Source organism: Malania oleifera, chromosome 11, assembly GCF_029873635.1.
Source record: "Malania oleifera isolate guangnan ecotype guangnan chromosome 11, ASM2987363v1, whole genome shotgun sequence".
NCBI lineage: Eukaryota > Viridiplantae > Streptophyta > Magnoliopsida > Santalales > Ximeniaceae > Malania > Malania oleifera.
This window is the reverse complement of record NC_080427.1, coordinates 34,922,894-34,947,963: the sequence shown is the minus strand read 5'-3', so window position 1 is coordinate 34,947,963 and position 25,070 is coordinate 34,922,894. Positions and strand designations below refer to the sequence as shown.

The 25,070-nt window shown below is 33.4% G+C and overlaps 2 protein-coding genes across 2 annotated transcripts; both read right to left on the bottom strand.

Moving 5' to 3' along the window:
- Positions 1 to 794: 794 nt before the first annotated feature.
- Positions 795 to 2,167, bottom strand: LOC131167298 (glutathione S-transferase U8-like). Its single transcript, XM_058126053.1, has 2 exons — positions 1,669 to 2,167; positions 795 to 1,328 (listed from the first exon to the last, which is right to left on the bottom strand). Exons 1-2 carry the CDS (start codon positions 1,984 to 1,986, stop codon positions 993 to 995), a joined length of 654 nt encoding a protein of 217 aa, XP_057982036.1. The 5' UTR covers positions 1,987 to 2,167; the 3' UTR covers positions 795 to 992.
- Positions 2,168 to 18,102: 15,935 nt separating this feature from the next.
- Positions 18,103 to 19,475, bottom strand: LOC131167297 (glutathione S-transferase U8-like). Its single transcript, XM_058126052.1, has 2 exons — positions 18,977 to 19,475; positions 18,103 to 18,636 (listed from the first exon to the last, which is right to left on the bottom strand). The coding sequence occupies exons 1-2, from the start codon at positions 19,292 to 19,294 to the stop codon at positions 18,301 to 18,303; spliced, it is 654 nt and encodes a 217-aa protein (XP_057982035.1). The 5' UTR covers positions 19,295 to 19,475; the 3' UTR covers positions 18,103 to 18,300.
- Between the last annotated feature and the right edge of the window lie 5,595 nt (positions 19,476 to 25,070).

The following is a 25,070-nucleotide window of genomic DNA, read 5'->3' as shown; positions in this document are numbered from 1 at the left end:
CATAAATTTCAAATAAATAATTATACCCTCAAATATAACCAATTTACCAAATTTCTCAAATTCCACTCTCGCTTTGGAGTGGGGTCTAGAAAATCCCAATTGAAAATTTACTCACGTCAAAATGACGACGATCACGACTAAGACCCCACGATCACGACTAAGACCCCATAGTGGTGTCTGATCGTTAATTTAACGATAGATTTAAGGAGAAATTAATGATTTAGAGAAAATATACTTTTCCCCAAGAGTGATGTCTACGCCGCTCCCATGACAAATCCGCTCTAGTAAAAATGTTGGTGGCAGAGTTAGAAATCCAACGACACCTTCTGTTTTCCGATCAGTGTTCATTAGACCAACAAAATTGAGGAGAGAGAGAGAAACAGAGACGAAGACGAGCGACAGGGAGAGAAGGAGGGAGATGCAGATCTGTTGTTATTAGGAAGCAGAAGCTTCTTGATGCTTTCATTTTGTTTTTTTTTTCCTTTACTTACTTTAACTTATCATATACATATATATATATATATATATCATATTATTTATTCAACAAATCAAATTTAACAATACTTAATTAATTAATTGATTAATAACAAATAATTTTAATTTAATTTAATATTTTTTTATTATTCCTTTTATTTATCTATTTAATACGTTAATTTAATAATATTTAATTAATTAATTGATTGATAATTTTAATTACTTAATTTTTTTTGGGTTATTACAAATACTCCTTAATTATGTATACCCAGAACACGTTTATATAAAAAACACATAAAACAAATTAGAAAAACATAATATGCTGTAAGCATATGAATTCGTATATGATCCATTTAATAAGTAGAAAAACGTAATATCCTATAAGCATATGATATAATACATGATTCATTTTACAAGTGGAAATATCAATAAGCTAAACTCAATATAACACCTCATCAAGACTTGGTCCATATTTATTATAGGACATATATAGCAAAATTACACGAAACCATTGGTATTTATTTAGAACCATGAGTAGCCTCGAAGTGAGCTTTGTAGAAAACAACTAGTTTATCCCTAGGAGGTAAATACTCTTTGATAACCCCGACAAACTCTTCAGACCATTTGTATAACTTGGGATACTTTTCATTTGTCAACAATTTTACTGTGTGTACTTCTTGAATTGCTCCTATCCCATAGCTTATGAAGCTGGCAACTATATCCACCAATCCAATTGACTCTCCTCCAAAGAATCTCTTATCTTTGAGCTCATTTTCAAGTATTTCTAGATGATCATGCACTTCTTCCAATGCTTTGTCATCACCATGAAAAGCGTTCCAAATCGGAAACATACACTGCAATACAATAAATAAATTAATATGAGTCTTGATACTTTTAAATACAAATAAGAGATACTAAAAACTCGCACATAATTATTTTCTAAGACAATTAATACATAGAAGTGAAAGGCTTTTGCTTCTCTCTCTCTTTCTCTCCATATTCCAAATAACTTTGATTCTCATTTTCTATCACAGCACAATTTCAGACCCTGACGAAAGAATTTAGATAATTTTTAATATAATTTTATATTACAGTCAAATATAAAAATCTCTCTCATATTCTAAGTATTGGGTATGGTATTTGAAATCTCTCCTCGCTGCAAATAAAATTTTATATGTACACACAAATACATACCTTTTCATCAATGAACTTAGCCCAGAAACGAGCCATGGCTCTCTGATATGGGTCTTGAGGCAAGATGGGATTGGTCTTCCATGTCTCATCCACGTACTCAAGAATCACAAGCGACTCGGCGATGGGTTTTCCGGCATGGAAGAAAACCGGAATCTTCTTGTGAACCGGGTTCGACTTCAGCAGCAGCTCGCTTTTGTTCCCATGCAAGTCTTCTTCTTCTATGTAGTCGTAGGGTATGCCTTTAAGTTTAAGGGCAATCTCCACCCTATAACTGAATGGGCTAGCCCACACTCCCAGTACCTTCACTTCTTCTCCCATCTTAATTGGATCAGCCCTTTTCTTTTTAATTTGCCACTTAAATTTCTCTGGAGGCTCCTTATATAGAGGAGAGCTAAGGGTTCATTTTCTCGGCGACCAAGCAAGCGACCAAGCAATGTCGAGGGAATAAGATAATGTAGATTAGTTGTTGGTTACTAGTTGGCTTCTGAAGGGTCAGGCTTTTTGGGTCTTAAATGTATTAAATTAAATAAATAGTCAAGGTTGGTGGGCGGTTCGGTAGGACTTGAGGGACAAGTTGTGGTAGGGATACGTTGGTGGGCGGTTCAGTAGGACTTGGGGGACAAGTTGTGGTAGGGATACGTTGGTGGGCGGTTCAGTAGGACTTGGGGGACAAGTTGTGGTAGGGATAATGAATTTTAATTTTAACTTTTACTTAATTTTATATATGAAAATATAAAAATCCATTACTCTACGCTAGATTTTACAATAAATAATTGTAGACAAAGAATTTTATATGGGACTAATAAGTTTTTATTTCATAAAATGAAAATATAGGAAAAAATAAAATATACATTAGAAATAAAAATTTAAAAATACAGAAAAGGAAACAAAAATAAAGGAAATGAGTACGCATTTTTAATTTCAAAATTTAAACTTGTAAAAGAAGGATTCAATAATTAGACATGTGAGATGTAACGATTTGATTTTACATTCCATTTTTTTTCCCTTATATATATATATATATATATATATATATATATTAACTATATAATTTTATTACTCTGATACTTTTTAATTTCAAATCAAACCAACATCACGGTCCAAATAGGTCTCGTGAAATCTAAGACACAATAAACTACCTAAACAGTTGGAAGCAGATACATATAACTATAACAATATATACAATATCAGAGTGTCACAATATTTCCCAAAGTATGCATATACAACCATTCCCAAAATACCCTTATCAGGACCTAGGAACTATTCAAAAAATGACTACCCAAAATACTCACCTTACAGTTAGGGTAGTACTGTAGTCCCCTCTACTTGCGAGTAGGGGTGAGCATAATTGGGGAAAACCGAATTAACCGAATTAACCGACCGAAATTGGTCGATTCGGTTCGGTTAAAAAATTCGGTTCGGTCGGTTCGGTTATGTTTTCCAATATTTCGGTTAATCGGGTTTCGGTTCGGTTAATGGAGAATATTAATTCGGTTAACCGATTAACCGATTTACGAATTAATTAAATTTTAAATATAAATTAGTAAATTAAAATCCGATTTCACTCATTCCCTCTCATACTCTCAGTCTCACACTCTCACAGTCTCACACTCTCACTGCTCTCAGTCTCACAGAAGTCAGAACATGTAAGTCCCTCACTGCCTTTTGCCTTCGTCGTCGCCGTCGTCGTCGCTGGCTATCACCACCAACACAGTCACTGCTCTCTGAAGTCAGAAGCCATCACCGTCGCCTTTCTCTCGCTCACCCGAGCTCCTCTGCATCACCAGGCACCATCTTCACGCGATGCCTTCATCTGTGTCCATCGCCATCGCCGTCGCCGGCCATCATCACCAACAGTGCAACAGAGTAACTACTCTCTGAAGTGAGAAGTCGGAAGCCCTCACTGAGTCACTGCCTCTCTCTCGCTCACCTGAGCTCACTGCTCTGCACCACGGCACCACCATCTTCACGTGATGCCATCGCCGTCGCCACTGGCCAGCCATCGTCACCGAGAACCACCCCCGACTCCTCATCGTCATCGGCGTCAAGCTCACCCGAGCTCAATCATCTCCCCCGACTCCTTCCTGACTTCCCCCTTCCCTTGTTCTGGATTTACCTTCCCAATTCCCCCTTCCCTCATATTTCTCGGTTAAATTAGGTTAACCGAATTACCCGAAAATAAATTCGGTCGGGTTCGGTTCGGTGAGGCCCAATGGTTCGGTCCGTTCGGTTAACACTATTCTTTAACCAAAATTTTCGGTTAATTCGGTTAATTAACCGAATTTGGCCGAATCGACCGTTTGCTCACCCCTACTTGCAAGCCTAATTTGCTCGCATAACTGCATCACTTAAAAAATATTAAATCACTAGGATGAGACAGCGCTTAATAAGACAAAATATGTTATTGCTAACGTGTGATAGGTGAGTTTACATATTTGTAAAATCTAATTTAGAAATATCATAAATATCTGAATCTGAGAAAATTCGTATATATAATGTACAATATAGCTTATACCTATGTTACTTAACATAAATTGTTTCTCTGAATTTTCTATTCATAATACTTCTAATATTCATAGGTACATCTATGGTTTCTGTAAATCTGGTATATATATATATATATATTCTGTAAATCTTGTAGTAATCGGGAAAAATAAATTTTTTTTAAAAAATAATAAAATTATAAATAAAATAAATTAATTAAATTAACAAGTAAAATGAATACTATGATAAGAAAAAAATATATATATATTGAAACATATATATATATATATATAAGTTATTATGATATATATGTAATATATATAAGTTAAAGGTCTATATATATATATAAAGTTGTACAAGCTTCTCCAAGAAGCTTTGCTTTAATTAGTAGTTATTATGATATTAATATATATATATATAAAATTGTACAAACTTCTCGAGGAAGCTTGCTTTAATTTTGGACAATCCAATTGGAATTGGATTTCTTGCGCCAGTGCTCTCTCCTCTCTCTCTCTCCTATGACTCTCTCTCTCTCTCTCTCTCTCTCTCTCTCTCTCTCTCTCTCTCTCTCTCTCTCTTCGATTCTAGGCCAGTTTTATGCCGGATCGACAAACCAAAGCCACCATGACTCTCCTGGTGAAGTTTTCTGCAAATCTGCCGGAGCGGATCGTTGGAGAAAGTAATTTGGAAATTATCCTTAAGTTGAGGTAAGACTTTTTAAGCCAAATTTGAAGTTGTAACAGTTGAGAAAAGTGTTATACGCATTGAAATATATTAGTTTAATACTGAGAGTTTTCGTTTCCAGGGGTGTTGATTGGGAACGTTGGGAATCATCCCTAAGTTCAGGTAAGGCCTTTTAAGCCAAATTTGACTTTGTGACTGTTATAGAAAATGTTGTACGTACAAAAATACTGAAGTTTAATACTGAAATTTTTCAGTTTCAGGGTATTGATTAGGAAAATCTTACGGGGGTTAGACTAGATTGTTTTGGGGGTTTTCTCAGTAGTCAAGTAAGAGGATAAACTAAACTAATTTTGTTTTGAGAAAATACTTGTATATATATATATTTAGCATATGATTTATGGAAAATAAATATATTTATATATATATATATGTTATATTTGCAAAATACTGTGAAAATGATCGTATGATTGAATATGTGAAAATCTGTTTGTGTGGCATAAGTAAAAATGTTGTGAAATACTGTTTTTTGGGAATGTGGATGATATGAATTTTTATGATGGAAAACTGGCAAACGGGCCGAGATTTTTATATGATTTGCCAGTGTACGGGCTGTGCTATGTGACTGTGATTTTCCGGCGTATGGGCTGTGTTATGTGGATGTGATTTGCTAGTGCACGGGCTGTACTATGATTTGTCGGCGTACGGGCCGAGCTATGATAAAATGTGTAATTTCGGTGTACGGGCCGATGGTTTTCATGAAATATGTATATGTGAAAAATGATATGATTGATTTGATAATTATTGATATAAGATATCAATGTATCACGATTTTAGTATATGTATATGATATCAGAACCTGGTTGGCTTGGTCTAGGCTAGCACTTGCACGGTACCGTTGCTATGTGTCCATGGTCTTCATGATCATGATATTTGTGTTAACGCCGCTGTACGGAGTGGTGTAAGATTGGATGGTTGATGTGGTTATTAAAGAAGTGTGCTATGATCGCCCCCGGTGTACGGACCAGGTCTGGCAGACCCACCGGACCTACAGATTACTGTTTGACTTGGCAGTGGTCGACCAACCATTGTCATGTCTAGCTTTCGGGTTACACAACCCAGTCATGTAGCGGTAATACATGATAACAGTCAGCTAACCTACCAGGATTATTTTTATGTTATTATTACTATATGAGATGAGATATGTTTATGAAAATACAATATGTTCTGCCATGTTTTGATATACATATGTTTTCCTCGATTTGATAAACAGTACTGAATATGTTATACATGATATATGTAGAACACAGAATACTCATGTTGCCACACACTGGTATTAGTTTATTTCCCTTACTGAGAGGTGTCTCACCCCTAAATTTCATAAACTTTTCAGGAGCCCCAGATAAGAGAGCGGGAAAAGCCCCGTTGAACTAGTGTTGTGTATCTGCCCTTTTTGAAGGGTAAGTTTTGTAGGGACAGTTAAACTTTTGGGGAAATGTCCCTAGGTCTTATTTTTGAGATGTATATATGGAAATACAGTGGATATAGTGGCTCTGGTATTTGTTGTTAAATGATGGATGTTTTGTATTTATAATATTATGAATATATATATTTCCTGCTGCTTAGGCTTCCGATTGTGTTCTGATGCATCCCTGGTACCCACGGGTTCAGGTGGATTATGATGTGTTAAGCTGGATTATGAGATAGGTGATATTGATTTAAAAAAAAAAATGTGGGAAAATGAGCCAGTCGTGACAAATCTGCTATATATATATATATAATAACTGAGAAAACTCCTTAAATGGATAATTGAAAATTATGATTTAACCCTTCATGACAGGGTTGTGCGACCCGAAGGCGGGATCTATTCTAACTGACTGACCAGGATAAGTCAACTAAACTCTCAAAGTCAGATCGGTCTCCTCAACCCTAACTGACGGGGAACATGTCCACAATGTAGGCACGACCGACTGCTGATATCCACATACTATCTGAGTTATGTGGTTGCACTAAGAATTGAAAATAGCTATGGTACCGTACTCTACTGACTGAATCTGATCTATCAAGGTCTAATACTATATATATAATTGATATTTCTATATTACTGTTTTACCATAATTTTGAAATAACCATAACACTGTAAAACTGATCTGAATATCCGAAAATCTGAATAATTGACTGAATATTTAATATCTGTCTGAATATCTGAGTATTTGGGTGTTATGGTTCTGAAATCATGATATTCTGAATTTGTTGAAAACATATGTTTTCGTACATATATTGTAAATCATGATACTTTTGAAATACTATAAATCATGTTTCTGAATATATTATATAATTTCTATCTATATGTATACTGAAAAGTCATCGTTTTATAAAACATGCATATATATATATATCCCATGATATTTTCTACTAATATACTGTAAAATATGGTATTTGTAACTGCATAAATACTGTACTAATTTGCTATAAGTTCATGCCACATGATTTAAATAATTAAATTCACATGTTCTAAAATCTGTGTTTTCTGCTATGCAAATATTTTATAATCTGGGTAATAATAATCTGGTAAAACACATAATTTATACTAATAATCATATTAAAATTCCTAGCATAGCATATTTCCCTTACTTGACTATCTGAACAATAGCTGCTATTTATAGTCTCACACGTGCGACATCTATAGTTTCAACACCCTGAGATATACACATATAATTTCCCAATCAAACAACTGAATTCACCTAAAAATTATCGCATACATATTTTCCCAAATCCACATATGCACAATTCCTAAACTATAATCTATATATCATTTTACTTGAGTTCCTAAAATACCACCCACTAAGGTCTTCAACCCTTGCCTGTAGGGTCCCAAAATACCCTATTCCTGAAAATATAATATCCTAATTTTACTTCACAAAACTCTAGTATATTCACATATAATACAGAATCTGACCTCAAATGAACTGGGTAATACTGAGAATACTCAAATAATCCACTCATCCTGATTTTGGGATGGTTCCCAAACTTCTCAAATCAACATTTCATTTCGGTTATGTTGTAAAAAATCTCCCCAAAATCACTGTGATAGCTTCTGATGATTGAACCGAGAAGAGACGAAGCCGGATTTCAAAAGAGAATGAGGGAGGGATGATTTTAGAGATGTTAGGAATTAAGAACAAATTCTCAAAGCCTGTGAGAAACAAAATAGAGAAAGAATACATGCCAAAGAAAAATCAATCACACGCACAAGACAATATTTACGTGGTTCAGCAATTTTGCCCACGTCCACGGAGTTGCAGGGATTTCAATATTATCAAGAAGAAAACACAGAGAGCGTGACGATACAATGCTCTCCCTTTCGTTATCTCGCAAGTACGACCACTTAACCCTAATCACCCGAAAATAATGATTTTATATGCTGTAGACAGGGTTTTGAACGGGCTATAAAACGGGCCTAAAAATTTCGCTCCATGGACTAAGCCTTAGGATAGAAATCTCTCATTAAAGAAAGGTTGGGTCATCATCCAAATTTAACGTAACAAGGCTCCACAAAAGCCCAATAAGAGAGAGAGAGCCTGCATGCAAAATTTCTCACAAAAAAGAAATTCTTGGTTACTTATACCCCTGGCTTCGTCGACGAGATATATCACTTCATCGACGAGGTCAAGAAGTAAGTTCATCAACAAACACATTACCCTCGTTGACGAAATTCAAGGCCTGAAAACAGCTCTCAGCAATTTCTCGTCGACAAGACACGTGTCCACGTCTCTGTGTTCGTCGACGAGACCCTGCTAATAAACCCTATATTATTTTTCTTTATTATTTAATTGTTATAATTCTTCGGATCTCTACATTCTCCTCTCTTTATAAAATTGTAACATTTTTTCACTTGGACTGCATAATAACAATTTTATAAAACAACTTTTTTTTTTTCAAATTAAATTACATAACATATGGCCACAATAATGAATGTTATACAAATCAAAACACACAGGTACAAAATGAGATTGTGTATATCCAATAATGCAAAAAGTTGTGTTTGATAGGGATACTTACACCATACAAATCAAAGCACACACAATCTCGTGACCATCACAGGTGTACATAGTTCAAAATAAATAAATAAATAAATAAAAGATAAATAATCATATTTGAGAGAAATATTGATATCATGTGTGACAAGATACACACAATTTTTAATAGCTTTGTTTTCTTCTATTTTATCTTATCCCCTTGTCTTACCTAATTCTTTGACCAATAACCTTGAAAGAACTTTCGAGGAACTCCTTTGAAAGGATAATGATTGGAATACCCAATAATGTAAAGTTTCTTGGAAGGATAGCTCCAAGCCTTTTAATGAAGGAAGCCTCAACCAAAGTATGTATGTTGTGGGACCACTTCATGATTAATATTGAGAAGAATAAAAAATTACAATATGAATGTACATACATAGAGCTCTATGTAAAAGAGACTTAGGTGTTAACAATACAAGTGTATATGTATGGTTGTCACTTATATACTATTAGATTGAACAATTAAATAGTGGATATATAAGTGGCAAATATATATTCACATTAATATGCCTAATACACTTATGAATTATACCTCCAAATAAAATAAAATAAAATAAAGAAGAAAAAGAAAGGAACTAAGACAAAACTAGTGTAGTACTTGGCACTGAATTCAAAACACAATGATGAAAGAAACATAAATAGCAATGGCAACATAATAAGAAGGAAAAATATAATTTATCAGAAATACTGGACATAATCAGATATGTAATATGAAAATAATTTATTTGATATAAAGACACTATGCTAACTCAAACATCACACCTCATCTTGACTTATTGATGTGTTTCATACCACGTGCAAAATATAATTATATGAAATAAGTTGTAATTAAAAAGCATGACGATAGTGTTTATGTAGTTAATACTGTTTATTCAGGAGCATTGGCCGCCTCAAAATCAGCAAGGGAAACAAACAAATAGTTTATCCTTGGGTGGCAAACACTCCTTAACAATGCCAACATACTCATTTGACTATTTCCATAACTTGAAATACTTGTCAACTATCAATAATTCATCTGTAACATATACTTCATAAATTAGCCTCATTCAATAGGCCATAAAGGTAGCACCATAGCAGCAATGTCTGCTAGTCCAATTGACTCTCCACCAAAAATCTATTATTTTTAAACTCATTTTCAAGTGTCTTTAGGTATTCATGTTCTTTTTCCTTACCTTTGTTGTTGCCTTGGTAAGCTATCCAAATTGCAGGCATACACTATAATAAGGAATAAATTGGGATCACAATACATGAAATGCATGTTACATACTCATTTGACCATTTCCATAACTTGGGATACTTGTCAACTATCTATAATTCGACTGTAATAGATACTTTTTGAATCAACCTCATCCAATAAGCTATGAAGGTAGCAGCAATGCCTACTAGTCCAATTGACCCTCCACTAAAAATCTATTATTCTTAAGCACATTTTCAAGTGTCTTTAAGTATTTATGTTCTTCTTCCTCGCCTTTGTTGTTGACCTGGTAAGCTTTCAAATTGCTGGCATACACTACAATAAGGAATAAATTGGGATTGCAATACATGAACATGCATGTAACATACTCATTTGATCATTTCCATAACTTGGGACACTTGTCAACTGTCAATAATTCGACTATAACATATACTTTTTGAATCAATCTCATCCAATTGGCTATAAAGGTAGCAATAATGTCTACTAGTCTAATTGACTGTCCACCAAAAATCTATTATTCTTAAGCTCGTTTTCAAGTGTCTTTAGGTATTCATGTACTACTTCCTTGCCCTTGTTGTTGCCTTGGTAAGCTTTCCAAATTGCAGGCATACACTACAATAAGGAATAAATTGGGATCGCAATACATGAACATATATGCATGTAAATATGTAAATTTTAACAAAAATAATGTACTATGTATTTACTATTTTACTAGTAACTTATTTGCATGTGACTATAAGCGAGTAATTTTAATTAATATTTAAATGACTAATAATATGATTTATAATTTTTAAAAAATAAATTGATGATATTGTCATACTTGAATATATACAAATATATATATATATATATATATATATATATATATATATACACATACACACACACACGTGCGCGCGCGCGCACACACACACACACCTACACACTCATGAAGCTTTGATAATCAAGGTTAATCATAAAAATTAATATCATATTAAAAAAAATTTCATTTTTAATAATATATCATATATAATAAAATACAATAAAAAATAAATGTCCTACCTATTTTCGTTTATTTTCCATTTTGCAAGCAAAATCCTTAATTCAAATGTATCATTAACCCTATGTTTGGAGGTTAGACCTGGTAAAGCGGATTTGGACCTATGATCTGTGACGAATTAAGCGAATAATCGGGTGAGGATATTACAAGACATATTTGACTCATTGAAGTTGCGGATTTATGACAGTTTGAATCGGATAATTCGTGGCGGATAGCGGATGCTGAATAATCAGTCATTCCCATCCTTAAATTGTTAAGCATTTAATAATTAATCACAAAATTATTAGTTTTAAATTTTTTTAGAACATGAATTTAAAGGCTTTTGTTTTGATGAGAAAATTAAGTATTTGAACTTGAGTTTGAGTGTGGGTATGAGGCGCATATAGTAGTACAAAAATTAGGAATGTGGGACTAGACTTTTGTCAATAGAACTTATGCTAATTGATCAATTGATGTCAAATAAGCATGGACATATGAAATTATCAATGAATTTAAACATTAGTTGTAAGCGAATAAACGGATATCCGTAGGATAAAATACTAAATCTGTCAACTGACTCATTTAGAGGCGGACAAAAAAGGTTTAAATCATATTCGACTCATTTAATGTGCGGATCAGTTATGAATTTGTTTAAACGGATCAATTATGTTTGAATTAATGAATTTTATCCATTTTTCTAGGTCTAGAGTGACCTTATATTTGGAGTTGTATTGGATTTGGATAAGATATAATTCAAAATTTCTATTGAAAATTGTCCAAATCCATCCACATCCAAATCCAAATTCAAGCATCAAAATTTATGCTCTCAAATGCATCATCTCTATTACTATAAAAGAGATTGTCTCTTTGGTGTCATCTTTTAAAAATATCAAATTTATCCCTATAACTACAATGATTATTCTAAAATACTCCTCTAATTCTCCACAGTTATCTCAAAATACTCTTATAATTATGTCAAGTTTATCCCTATCACTACTTATAACTATCTCAAAATACTCCTGTAACTATGTACCATTATTTCCTGTAACTAAATGTCCTTATACTATCTCAAAATACTAGTGTTATTTTGACTTTTTGGAGATTGTATATAAGAATAGTATTTTGATGATATAGTAAACTCTGGTATTATGTTTTATGGTTGGATGTTTGAGATTTTATGCTTACTGCTGCTTAGGTTTCCGCTGTGATTGACAGGTGTCCCCGTTACCCACGGGTTCAGGTTGACTTTTCCATTTATTATGTTTCATTTTATGTCAAGGAAATTCAGGTCATTACATACACGTCTCCAAAACATAACCCCAAATACCAATATTCACAACTATTCATCTATCTGAAGATTTCAATACATAAAACATAAAACATAAAACATAAAATATACCTCTCAAAATTAACATAAAAGTATACTATTTTCTCTTTCTATTCTCCAAAAATGCTATAAAACATCAAGCTCTCTAAGCTCGATCTTGAGGAAATCCTGAAAAAGATAAATTCGTATTCGGGTGAGATACATCTTAGTAAGGGAAGTAACAATATATTAAAAAAGCGTGTGGCTAATATGAGTTTCTCTAACAACATAATATTTAACATTTGAAAATCGTTAACATAATTTCTGAAATCATTCTTTGAATCTCATCAATCATATGCAAATGATTTAACTCATGAGATTACCCAAGGATAGGGGTGATTACCCGTTCATACAAGTAGCACCCCTATGCTCTGATACATTTGGCAACCCGAAGGTCACTACTGAAGCATATCAGGGCACTCACCTTACTCAGTAAGCCCTCCAGTGTTAGATTGATCTCATACTCACACAGTTCAAACAAAGGTTTACCAGCGAAGGCCCCAAGGATAGAGAAATCTACCCGCCCATACAAGTAGGTTCCCTCTGCCCTAGTACGTCATATAGCTACTGTCACATCTAAAGTTACTACCGCACTCGCCTTTCTTAGCAAGCCCTCAAGCGAACAATACGCCCCGTCCAATTGTAATATGTTCTACGAGCATAGATACTTCTAGTATCATAATACATTGTTCTTTTTGTCATTATTCAACTATTCACATATGTTCATGTTCATAACTGTAACCTTTCATTTCATTTCACTTTAAGTGACTCTTTTCCATTTTACATTGTTTACATTTCACATTTCATTTTTGTTTCATTCATTTTCATTTCATTTCATTACATACCTAGTATCTTTCAGTTGTTTTACCCTATATCTTTTAGCTGTTTTACCCAACATCTTTCAACTGTTTTACATAGTTGCATTAACACACACAAGCAGCATGATTCATATCATATTTCATTTTTAATGCTTTACTTACTAAACCTGCATCTCATACATTTAACATATATTTGCATAAAACTTATATTTACTTATGCCACACAATTTAGTAATAAAATTCATACATTGCCTATAAAATAAGTCAACCAACATTTAACGTTTATATACTAAAAATACCTTTCATTTCGTACATAATTATCTTGAAAATATTTTCCACTTTCATCAGTTCATTTTCGCATATACGTATCTAATAAATAGCCCTAAATTTGGAAAAAACATAATTTAAATGGTTAGCATTTTAAACTCATACCGAAACATATACACGTATATATAACACAATTCATTTTTCATTAAATTCATAAAAATTCTCGTTTGATATATATTTTTCTCCCTTACCTAGTTTCTTGAACTACGCCAACAAAGACCCTGAAAAATACATGCGGCGCTCACCCGAGTTCTGAATCAAAAATCCTAATTTCATTAAATTAATTCTAAATAAAATATTATTTTAATATTTCTTAGACTCATAATTCAAAATAAATAATTATACCTTCAAATATAACCAATTTGCTAAAATTTTTAAATCCCACTCTTGCTTTGTAGTGGGGCCTAGAAAATCTCAATTAAAAATTTACTCATGTCAAAATGATGACAATCACGACTATAACCCCATAGTGGTGTCTGATCGTCGATTGAACAGCAAATTTAAGGAGAAATTAAGGATTTAGAGGAAATATATCTTTCCCTAGGAGTGGTGTCTACGCCGCTCCCACAACAAATCCGCTCCGATAGAAATGTCGGTAGCGGAATTAGGAATCCAACGACACCTTCTATTTTCTAATCGGTGCTCCTTAGGCCAATGAAATTGAGAAAAGAGAGAGAGATGAAGACGGAGGCGAGCGACGGAGAGAGAAGGAGAGAGACGCAGGTCTGTTGTTATCAGGAAGCAGCTGAAGCTTCCTGATGCTTTCATTTCTCTTTTTTTTTTTTCCTTTACTTACTTTAACTTATATATACTTATATATATATATATATATATACATATATCATATTATTTATTCAACAAATCAAATTTAACAATACTTAATTAACTAATTGATTAATAACAAATAATTTTAATTTAATTTAATAATTTTGTTATTATTTCTTTTATTTGTTTATTTAATACGTTAATTTAATAATGTTTAATTAATTAATTGATTGATAATTTTAATTAATTAATTTTAAAAACAAATTGGGTTATTACATTCTTCCTTCCTTTAGAAAATTTCGTCCTTGAAATTTTTACCAACTAATCAATCATTTCCTCATTTCAGGAATTCATAACTCAAAACATCTCACATATCCCAATAACTGTCCAATGAATTCCTACATTATCCACAATGAAATAAAATCATCATATAAACTTCTCAATCATCCGTAGTCAAATTAAGTCATTATTACCTTAATCATACACCCATACCCGTGCCTTTAACAACATTTGCCTCAATCGGAAATCAATGAGTACACTTGTGCTGATCCAGCTCTACCTAGAGGTACCTGCTGGTTTCCCCCGATACTATAACCTCTAAAATCAACTAACCGACCTCATACCACACATTTCCATATACTCAAATTTAAATATCAAACACCCAAATTGACCACAAAACGTTTAATAACAACACCTAAATTATTCTTGTTCAAAAATTTTTCTCCCTAAATCAACCAACCTAACCTTCGAGTTCAAATCCCAAGTTCTTATTTCTCTGCTCAGAAACATCACCATTGATGAATTTACCATGATTTTATGAAACTAGCTACTTCTTCAGAAAAAACATAGAAGACCATCAAGGGATTTCTGCCCCTTACGAAACATAACTCAAAATTCCTAACGGTATCTTAATCTACCCATCCCTATCCTTATCGTACTCAATCCTATACTCTGGTATAAATCATCCCTAACCTAATACTCTAATATTTTCATAATCAGACGATGTAAATCTAATCACACTTCCGGCTGGACATTGCTCTAATACCATCTATAACGCCCCGACCCTCTACGTGGGCCCAGAGTGCTACTAATCCATTCATTACCTGATAAACCACATACTAATATCATGTATACAGCGAAAAACATAAATATAATCTCCATAATTATTATACCAAAGTTACTATTTCTATCCATAATCCAAATTAATTATTCACCACCTCTAATCACATATATACATGTCTCCAAAACATAACCTCAAATACCAGTATTCACAACTATTCATCTATCTGAAGACTTCAATACATAAAACATAAATATAAAATATACATCTCAAAATTACATAAAAATATACCCTTTTCTCTTTCTATTCTCCAAAAATGCTATAAACATCGAGCTCTCTAAGTTCGATCTTGAGGAAATCCTGAAAAAAGATAATTCATATTCGGGTGAGACACATCTTAGTAAGGGAAAAAACAATATATTAAAATAGCGTATGGCTTATATGAGTTTCTATAACAACATAATATTTAACATTTGAAAATCGTTAACATAATTTCTGAAATCATTATCTGAATCTAATCAGTCACATGCAAAAGATTTAACTCACGAGATTACCCAAGGATTAGGGGTGATTACCCGTCCATACAAGTAACACCTCTTTGCTGTGATACATTTGACAACCCGAAGGTCACTACTGAGCCTATCAAGACACTCAACCTTACTCAGTAAGCCCTCTAGTGTTAGATTGATCCCGTACTCACACAGTTCAAACAAAGGTTTACCAGCGAAGGTCTCAAGGATAGAGAAATCTACCCGCCCATACAAGTAGGTTCCCTCTGCCCTAGTACGTCATATAGCTACTGTCACATCTAAAGTTTACTAGCGCACTCGCCTTTCTCAGCAAGCCCTCAGGTGAAAATATGCCCCGTCCATTGTAATATGTTCAACGAGCATAGATACTTCTAGTATCATAAAACCATGTTCTTTTTTTCAATATTCAACAATTAATATATGTTAATGTTCATAAATGTAACCATTAATTTCATTACACATTAAGTGACTCTTTCCCATTTTACATTGTTTACATTTCACATTTCATTTTGTTTCATTTATTTACATTTTCATTTCATTTCATTACATACCCAGCATCTTTCAGTTGTTTTACCCAATATCTTTTAGCTGTTTTACCCAATATCTTGCACTGTTTTATATGGTTGCATTAACACATACAAACAGCATGGTTCATATCATATTTCATTTTTTAATGCTTACTTACTAAACCTGCATCTCATACATTTAACATATATTTGCACAGAATTACATTTACTTACCCAACATCTTTCAACTGTTTTACATGGTTGCATTAACATACACAAGCACCATAGTTCATATCATATTTCATTTTTAATGTTTTGCTTACTTAATCTGCATCTCATACATTTAACATATATTTGTACAGAATTTACATTTACTTATGTCATACAATTTAATAATAAATTCATACATTGCCTGTAAAATAAGTCAACCAACATTTAATGTTTATATACTGAAAATATCTTTCATTTCTTACATAATTATCTTGAAAATATTTTCCACTTTCATCAGTTCATTTTCGCAAATATGTATCTAATAAACAGCCCTAACTAGAAAAAACATAATTTAAATGGTTGGGATTTTAAACCCAATACCGAAACATATACACGTATATATAACACAATTCATTTTTCATTAAATTCATAAAAAATTTTGGTTTAATATATATTTTTTCCTCTTACCTGGTTTCTTGTACTATGTCAACAGGGACCCTGAAAAATACCTGCGACGCTTACCCGAGCCCTGAATCAAAAATCCTAATTTCATTAATTAACCCTAAATAAAATATTATTTTAATATTTCCTAGGCTCATAAATTTCAAATAAATAATTATACCCTCAAATATAACCAATTTACCAAATTTCTCAAATTCCACTCTCGCTTTGGAGTGGGGTCTAGAAAATCCCAATTGAAAATTTACTCACGTCAAAATGACGACGATCACGACTAAGACCCCACGATCACGACTAAGACCCCATAGTGGTGTCTGATCGTTAATTTAACGATAGATTTAAGGAGAAATTAATGATTTAGAGAAAATATACTTTTCCCCAAGAGTGATGTCTACGCCGCTCCCATGACATGTCCGCTCTAGTAAAAATGTTGGTGGCAGAGTTAGAAATCCAACGACACCTTCTGTTTTCCGATCAGTGTTCATTAGACCAACAAAATTGAGGAGATAGAATGAGAAACAGATACGAAGACGAGCGACAGGGAGAGAAAGGAGGGAGATGCAGATCTGTTGTTATTAGAAGCAGAAGCTTCTTGATGCTTTCATTTTGTTTTTTTTTTCCTTTACTTACTTTAACTTAGCATATACATATATATAGATATATAGATTATCAGTTATTTATTCAAACAAATCAAATTTAACAATACTTAATTAATTAATTGATTATAACAAATAATTTTAATTTAATTTAATATTTTTTTATTATTTCCTTTATTTATCTATTTAATACGTTAATTTAATAATATTAATTAATTAATTGATTGATAATTTTAATTACTTAATTTTTTTTGGGTTATTACAAATACTCCTTAATTAGGTATACCCCAGAACACGTTATATATAAAAAACACATAAAACAAATTAGAAAAACATAATATGCTGTAAGCATATGAATTCGTATATGATCCATTTAATAAGTAGAAAAACGTAATATCCTATAAGCATATGATATAATACATGATTCATTTTACAAGTGGAAATATCAATAAGCTAAACTCAATATAACACCTCATCAAGACTTGGTCCATATTTATTATAGGACATATATAGCAAAATTACACGAAACCATTGGTATTTATTTAGAACCATGAGTAGCCTCGAAGTGAGCTTTGTAGAAAACAACTAGTTTATCCCTAGGAGGTAAATACTCTTTGATAACCCCGACAAACTCTTCAGACCATTTGTATAACTTGGGATACTTTTCATTTGTCAACAATTTTACTGTGTGTACTTCTTGAATTGCTCCTATCCCATAGCTTATGAAGCTGGCAACTATATCCACCAATCCAATTGACTCTCCTCCAAAGAATCTCTTATCTTTGAGCTCATTTTCAAGTATTTCTAGATGATCATGCACTTCTTCCAATGCTTTGTCATCACCATGAAAAGCGTTCCAAATCGGAAACATACACTGCAATACAATAAATAAATTAATATGAGTCTTGATACTTTTAAATACAAATAAGAGATACTAAAAACTCGCACATAATTATTTTCTAAGACAATTAATACATAGAAGTGAAAGGCTTTTGCTTCTCTCTCTCTTTCTCTCCATATTCCAAATAACTTTGATTCTCATTTTCTATCACAGCACAATTTCAGACCCTGACGAAAGAATTTAGATAATTTTTAATATAATTTTATATTACAGTCAAATATAAAAATCTCTCTCATATTCTAAGTATTGGGTATGGTATTTGAAATCTCTCCTCGCTGCAAATAAAATTTTATATGTACACACAAATACATACCTTTTCATCAATGAACTTAGCCCAGAAACGAGCCATGGCTCTCTGATATGGGTCTTGAGGCAAGATGGGATTGGTCTTCCATGTCTCATCCACGTACTCAAGAATCACAAGCGACTCGGCGATGGGTTTTCCGGCATGGAAGAAAACCGGAATCTTCTTGTGAACCGGGTTCGACTTCAGCAGCAGCTCGCTTTTGTTCCCATGCAAGTCTTCTTCTTCTATGTAGTCGTAGGGTATGCCTTTAAGTTTAAGGGCAATCTCCACCCTATAACTGAATGGGCTAGCCCACACTCCCAGTACCTTCACTTCTTCTCCCATCTTAATTGGATCAGCCCTTTTCTTTTTAATTTGCCACTTAAATTTCTCTGGAGGCTCCTTATATAGAGGAGAGCTAAGGGTTCATTTTCTCGGCGACCAAGCAAGCGACCAAGCAATGTCGAGGGAATAAGATAATGTAGATTAGTTGTTGGTTACTAGTTGGCTTCTGAAGGGTCAGGCTTTTTGGGTCTTAAATGTATTAAATTAAATAAATAGTCAAGGTTGGTGGGCGGTTCGGTAGGACTTGAGGGACAAGTTGTGGTAGGGATACGTTGGTGGGCGGTTCAGTAGGACTTGGGGGACAAGTTGTGGTAGGGATAATGAATTTTAATTTTAACTTTTACTTAATTTTATATATGAAAATATAAAAATCCATTACTCTACGCTAGATTTTACAATAAATAATTGTAGACAACCAATTTTATATGGGACTAATAAGTTTTTATTTCATAAAATGAAAATATAGGAAAAAATAAAATATACATTAGAAATAAAAATTTAAAAATACAGAAAAGGAAACAAAAATAAAGGAAATGAGTACGCATTTTTAATTTCAAAATTTAAACTTGTAAAAGAAGGATTCAATAATTAGACATGTGAGATGTAACGATTTGATTTTACATTCCATTTTTTTTCCCTTATATATATATATATATATATATATATATTAACTATATAATTTTATTACTCTGATACTTTTTAATTTCAAATCAAACCAACATCACGGTCCAAATAGGTCTCGTGAAATCTAAGACACAATAAACTACCTAAACAGTTGGAAGCAGATACATATAACTATAAACAATATATACAATATCAGAGTGTCACAATATTTCCCAAAGTATGCATATACAACCATTCCCAAAATACCCTTATCAGGACCTAGGAACTATTCAAAAAAATGACTACCCCAAATACTCACCTTACAGTTAGGGTAGTACTGTTGTAGTCCCCTCTATCTTGCAGTAGGGGTGAGCATAATTGGGGAAAACCGAATTAACCAGAATTAACCGACCGAAATTGGTCGATTCGGTTCGGTTAAAAAATTCGTTCGGTCGGTTCGGTTATGTTTTCCAATATTTCGGTTAATCGGGTTTCGGTTCGGTTAATGGAGAATATTAATTCGGTTAACCGATTAACCGATTACGAATTAATAAATTTAAATATAAATTAGTAAATTAAAATCCGATTCACTCATTCCCTCTCATACTTCTCAGTCTCACACTCTCACAGTCCTCACACTCTCACTGCTCTCAGTCTCACAGAAGTCAGAACATGTAAGTCCCTCACTGCCTTTTGCCTTCGTCGTCGCCGTCGTCGTCGCTGGCTATCACCACCAACACAGTCACTGCTCTCTGAAGTCAGAAGCCATCCACCGTCGCCTTCTCTCGCTCACCCGAGCTCCTCTGCATCACCAGGCACCATCTTCACGCGATGCCTTCATCTGTGTCCATCGCCATCGCCGTCGCCGGCCATCATCACCACAGTGTGCAACAGAGTAACTACTCTCTAAGTGAGAAGTCGGAAGCCCTCACTGAGTCACTGCCTCTCTCCTCGCTCACCTGAGCTCACTGCTCTGCACCACGGCACCACCATCTTCACGTGATGCCATCGCCGTCGCCACTGGGCCAGCCATAGTCACCGAGAACCCCCCCCGACTCTCATCGTCATCGGCGTCAAGCTCACCCGAGCTCAAATCATCTCCCCCGACTCCTTCCTGACTTCCCCCTTCCCTTGTTCTGGATTTACTTCCCAATTCCCCCTTCCCTCATATTTCTCGGTAGTTAAAATTAGGTTAACCGAATTACCCGAAAATAAATCGGTCGGGTTCGGTTCGGTGAGGCCCAATGGTTCGGTCCGTTCGGTTAACACTATTCTTTAACCAAAATTTTCGGTTAATTCGGTAATTAACCGAATTTGGCCGAATCGACCGTTTGCTCACCCCTACTTGCAAGCCTAATTTGCTCGCATAACTGCATCACTTAAAAATATTAAATCACTAGGATGAGACAGCGCTTAATAAGACAAAATATGTTATTGCTAACGTGTGATAGGTGAGTTTACATATTTGTAAAATCTAATTTAGAATATCATAAATATCTGAATCTGAGAAAATCTTATATTAATGTACAATATAGCTTATACCTATGTTACTTAACATAAATTGTTTCTCTGAATTTTCTATTCATAATACTTCTAATCTTCATAGGTACATCTATGGTTTCTGTAAATCTGGGACTATATAATATATATATTCTGTAATCTTGTAGTAATCGGGAAAAAAAATAAATTTTTTTTTAAAAAATAATAAAATTATAAATAAAATAAAATTAATTAAATTAACAAGTAAATGAATACTATGATAAGAAAAAACTATATATATATTGAAACATATATATATATATATAATAAGTTATTATGATCTATATGTAATATATATAAGTTAAATGTCTATATATATATATAAAGTTGTACAAGCTTCTCCAAGACGCTTTGCTTTAATTAGAGTTATTATGATATTAATATATATATATATAAAATTTGTACAAACTTCTCGAGGAAGCTTGCTTAATTTTGGACAATCCAATTGGAATTGGATTTCTTGCGCCAGTGCTCTCTCCTCTCTCTCTCATCCTATGACCTCTCTCTCTCTCTCTCTCTCACCTATCTCTCTCTCTTCTCTTTCACTCATACTCTCTCTCTCTCTCTCTCTCTCTTCGATTCTAGGCCAGTTTTATGCCGGATCGACAACCAAAGCCACCATGACTCTCCTGGTGAAGTTTTCTGCAAATCTGCCGGAGCGGATCGTTGGAGAAAGTAATTTGGAAATTATCCTTAAGTTGAGGTAAGACTTTTTAAGCCAAATTTGAAGTTGTAACAGTTGAGAAAAATGTTATTACGCATTGAAATATATTAGTTTAATACTGAGAGTTTTCGTTTCCAGGGGTGTTGATTGGGAACGTTGGGAATCATCCCTAAGTTCAGGTAAGGCCTTTTAAGCCAAATTTGACTTTGTGACTGTTATAGAAAATGTTGTACGTACAAAAATACTGAAGTTTAATACTGAAAATTTTCAGTTTCAGGGTATTGATTAGGAAAATCTTACGGGGGTTAGACTAGATTGTTTTGGGGGTTTTCTCAGTAGTCAAGTAAGAGGATAAACTAAACTAATTTTGTTTTGAGAAAATACTTGTATATATATATTTAGCATATGATTTATTGAAAATAAATATATTTATATATATATATATGTTATATTTGCAAAATACTGTGAAAATGATCGTATGATTGAATATGTGAAAATCTGTTTGTGTGGCATAAGTAAAAATGTTGTGAAATACTGTTTTTTGGGAATGTGGATGATATGAATTTTTATGATGGAAAACTGGCAAACGGGCCGAGATTTTTATATGATTTGCCAGTGTACGGGCTGTGCTATGTGACTGTGATTTTCCGGCGTATGGGCCTTGTGTTATGTGGATGTGAATTTGCTAGTGCACGGCTGTACTATGATTTGTCGGCGTACGGGCCGAGGCTATGATAAAATGTGTAATTTCGGTGTACGGGCCGATGGTTTTCATGAAATATGTATATGTGAAAAATGATATGATTGATTTGATAATTATTGATATAAGATATCAATGTATCACGATTTTAGTATATGTTATATGATATCAGAACCTGGTTGGCTTGGTCTAGGCTAGCACTTGCACGGTACCGTTGCTATGTGTCCATGGTCTTCATGATCATGATATTTGTGTTAACGCCGCTGTACGGAGTGGTGTAAGATTGGATGGTTGATGTGGTTATTAAAGAAGTGTGCTATGATCGCCCCCGGTGTACGACCAGGTCTGGCAGACCCACCGGACCTACAGATTACTGTTTGACTTGGCAGTGGTCGACCAACCATTGTCATGTCTAGCTTTCGGGTTACACAACCCAGTCATGTAGCGGGTAATACATGATAACAGTCAGCTAACCTACCAGGATTATTTTTATGTTATTATTACTATATGAGATGAGATATGTTTATGAAAATACAATATGTTCTGCCATGTTTTGATATACATATGTTTTCCTCGATTTGATAAACAGTACTGAATATGTTATACATGATATATGTAGAACACAGAATACTCATGTTGCCACACACTGGTATTAGTTTATTTCCCTTACTGAGAGGTGTCTCACCCCTAAATTTCATAAACTTTTCAGGAGCCCCAGATAAGAGAGCGGGAAAAGCCCCGTTGAACTAGTGTTGTGTATCTGCCCTTTTTGAAGGGTAAGTTTTGTAGGGACAGTTAAACTTTTGGGGAAATGTCCCTAGGTCTTATTTTTGAGATGTATATATGGAAATACAGTGGATATAGTGGCTCTGGTATTTGTTGTTAAATGATGGATGTTTTGTATTTATAATATTATGAATATATATTTCCTGCTGCTTAGGCTTCCGATTGTGTTCTGATGCATCCCTGGTACCCACGGGGTTCAGGTGGATTATGATGTGTTTAAGCTGGATTATGAGATATGTGATATTGATTTAAAAAAAAAAAATGTGGGAAAATGAGCCAGTCGTGACAAATCTGCTATATATATATATATATATAATAACTGAGAAAACTCCTTAAATGGATAATTGAAAATTATGATTTAACCCTTCATGACAGGGTTGTGCGACCCGAAGGCGGGATCTATTCTAACTGACTGACCAGGATAAGTCAACTAAACTCTCAAAGTCAGATCGGTCTCCTCAACCCTAACTGACGGGGAACATGTCCACCATGTAGGCACGACGACTGCTGATATCCACATACTATCTGAGTTATGGGTTGCACTAAGAATTGAAAATAGCTATGGTACCGTGCCTCTACTGACTGAATCTGATATATCAAGGTCTAATACTATATATATAATTGATATTTCTATATTACTGTTTTACCATAATTTTGAAATAACCATAACACTGTAAAACTGATCTGAATATCCGAAAATCTGAATAATTGACTGAATATTTAATATCTGTCTGAATATCGGAGTATTTGGGTGTTATGGTTCTGAAATCATGATATTCTGAATTGTTGAAAACATATGTTTTCTGTACATATATTGTAAATCATGATACTCTTTAAATACTATAAATACTGTTTCTTAATATATTATATAATTTCTATCTATATGTATACTGAAAAGTCATCGTTTTATAAAACATGCATATATATATATATATATATATATATATATATATATATATATATCCCATGATATTTTCTACTAATATACTGTAAAATATGGTATTTGTAACTGCATAAATACTGTACTAATTTGCTATAAGTTCATGCCACATGATTTAAATAATTAAATTCACATGTTCTAAAATCTGTGTTTTCTGCTATGCAAATATTTTATAATCTGGGTAATAATAATCTGGTAAAACACATAATTTATACTAATAATCATATTAAAATTCCTAGCATAACATATTTCCCTTACTTGACTATCTGAACAATAGCTGCTATTTATAGTCTCACACGTGCGACATCTATAGTTTCAACACCCTGAGATATACACATATAATTTCCCAATCAAACAACTGAATTCACCTAAAAATTATCGCATACATATTTTCCCAAATCCACATATGCACAATTCCTAAACTATAATCTATATATCATTTTACTTGAGTTCCTAAAATACCACCCACTAAGGTCTTCAACCCTTGCCTGTAGGGTCCCAAAATACCCTATTCCTGAAAATATAATATCCTAATTTTACTTCA

Coding starts and splice junctions, on each gene's coding strand:
- LOC131167298 (XM_058126053.1), bottom strand. CDS start 1,986: ATGGGAGAAGAAGTGAAGGTACTGGGAGTGTGGGCTAGCCCATTCAGT. Junction 1,329..1,668: donor CTAAGTTCATTGATGAAAAG/GTATGTATTTGT, acceptor ATTGTATTGCAG/TGTATGTTTCCGATTTGGAA.
- LOC131167297 (XM_058126052.1), bottom strand. CDS start 19,294: ATGGGAGAAGAAGTGAAGGTACTGGGAGTGTGGGCTAGCCCATTCAGT. Junction 18,637..18,976: donor CTAAGTTCATTGATGAAAAG/GTATGTATTTGT, acceptor ATTGTATTGCAG/TGTATGTTTCCGATTTGGAA.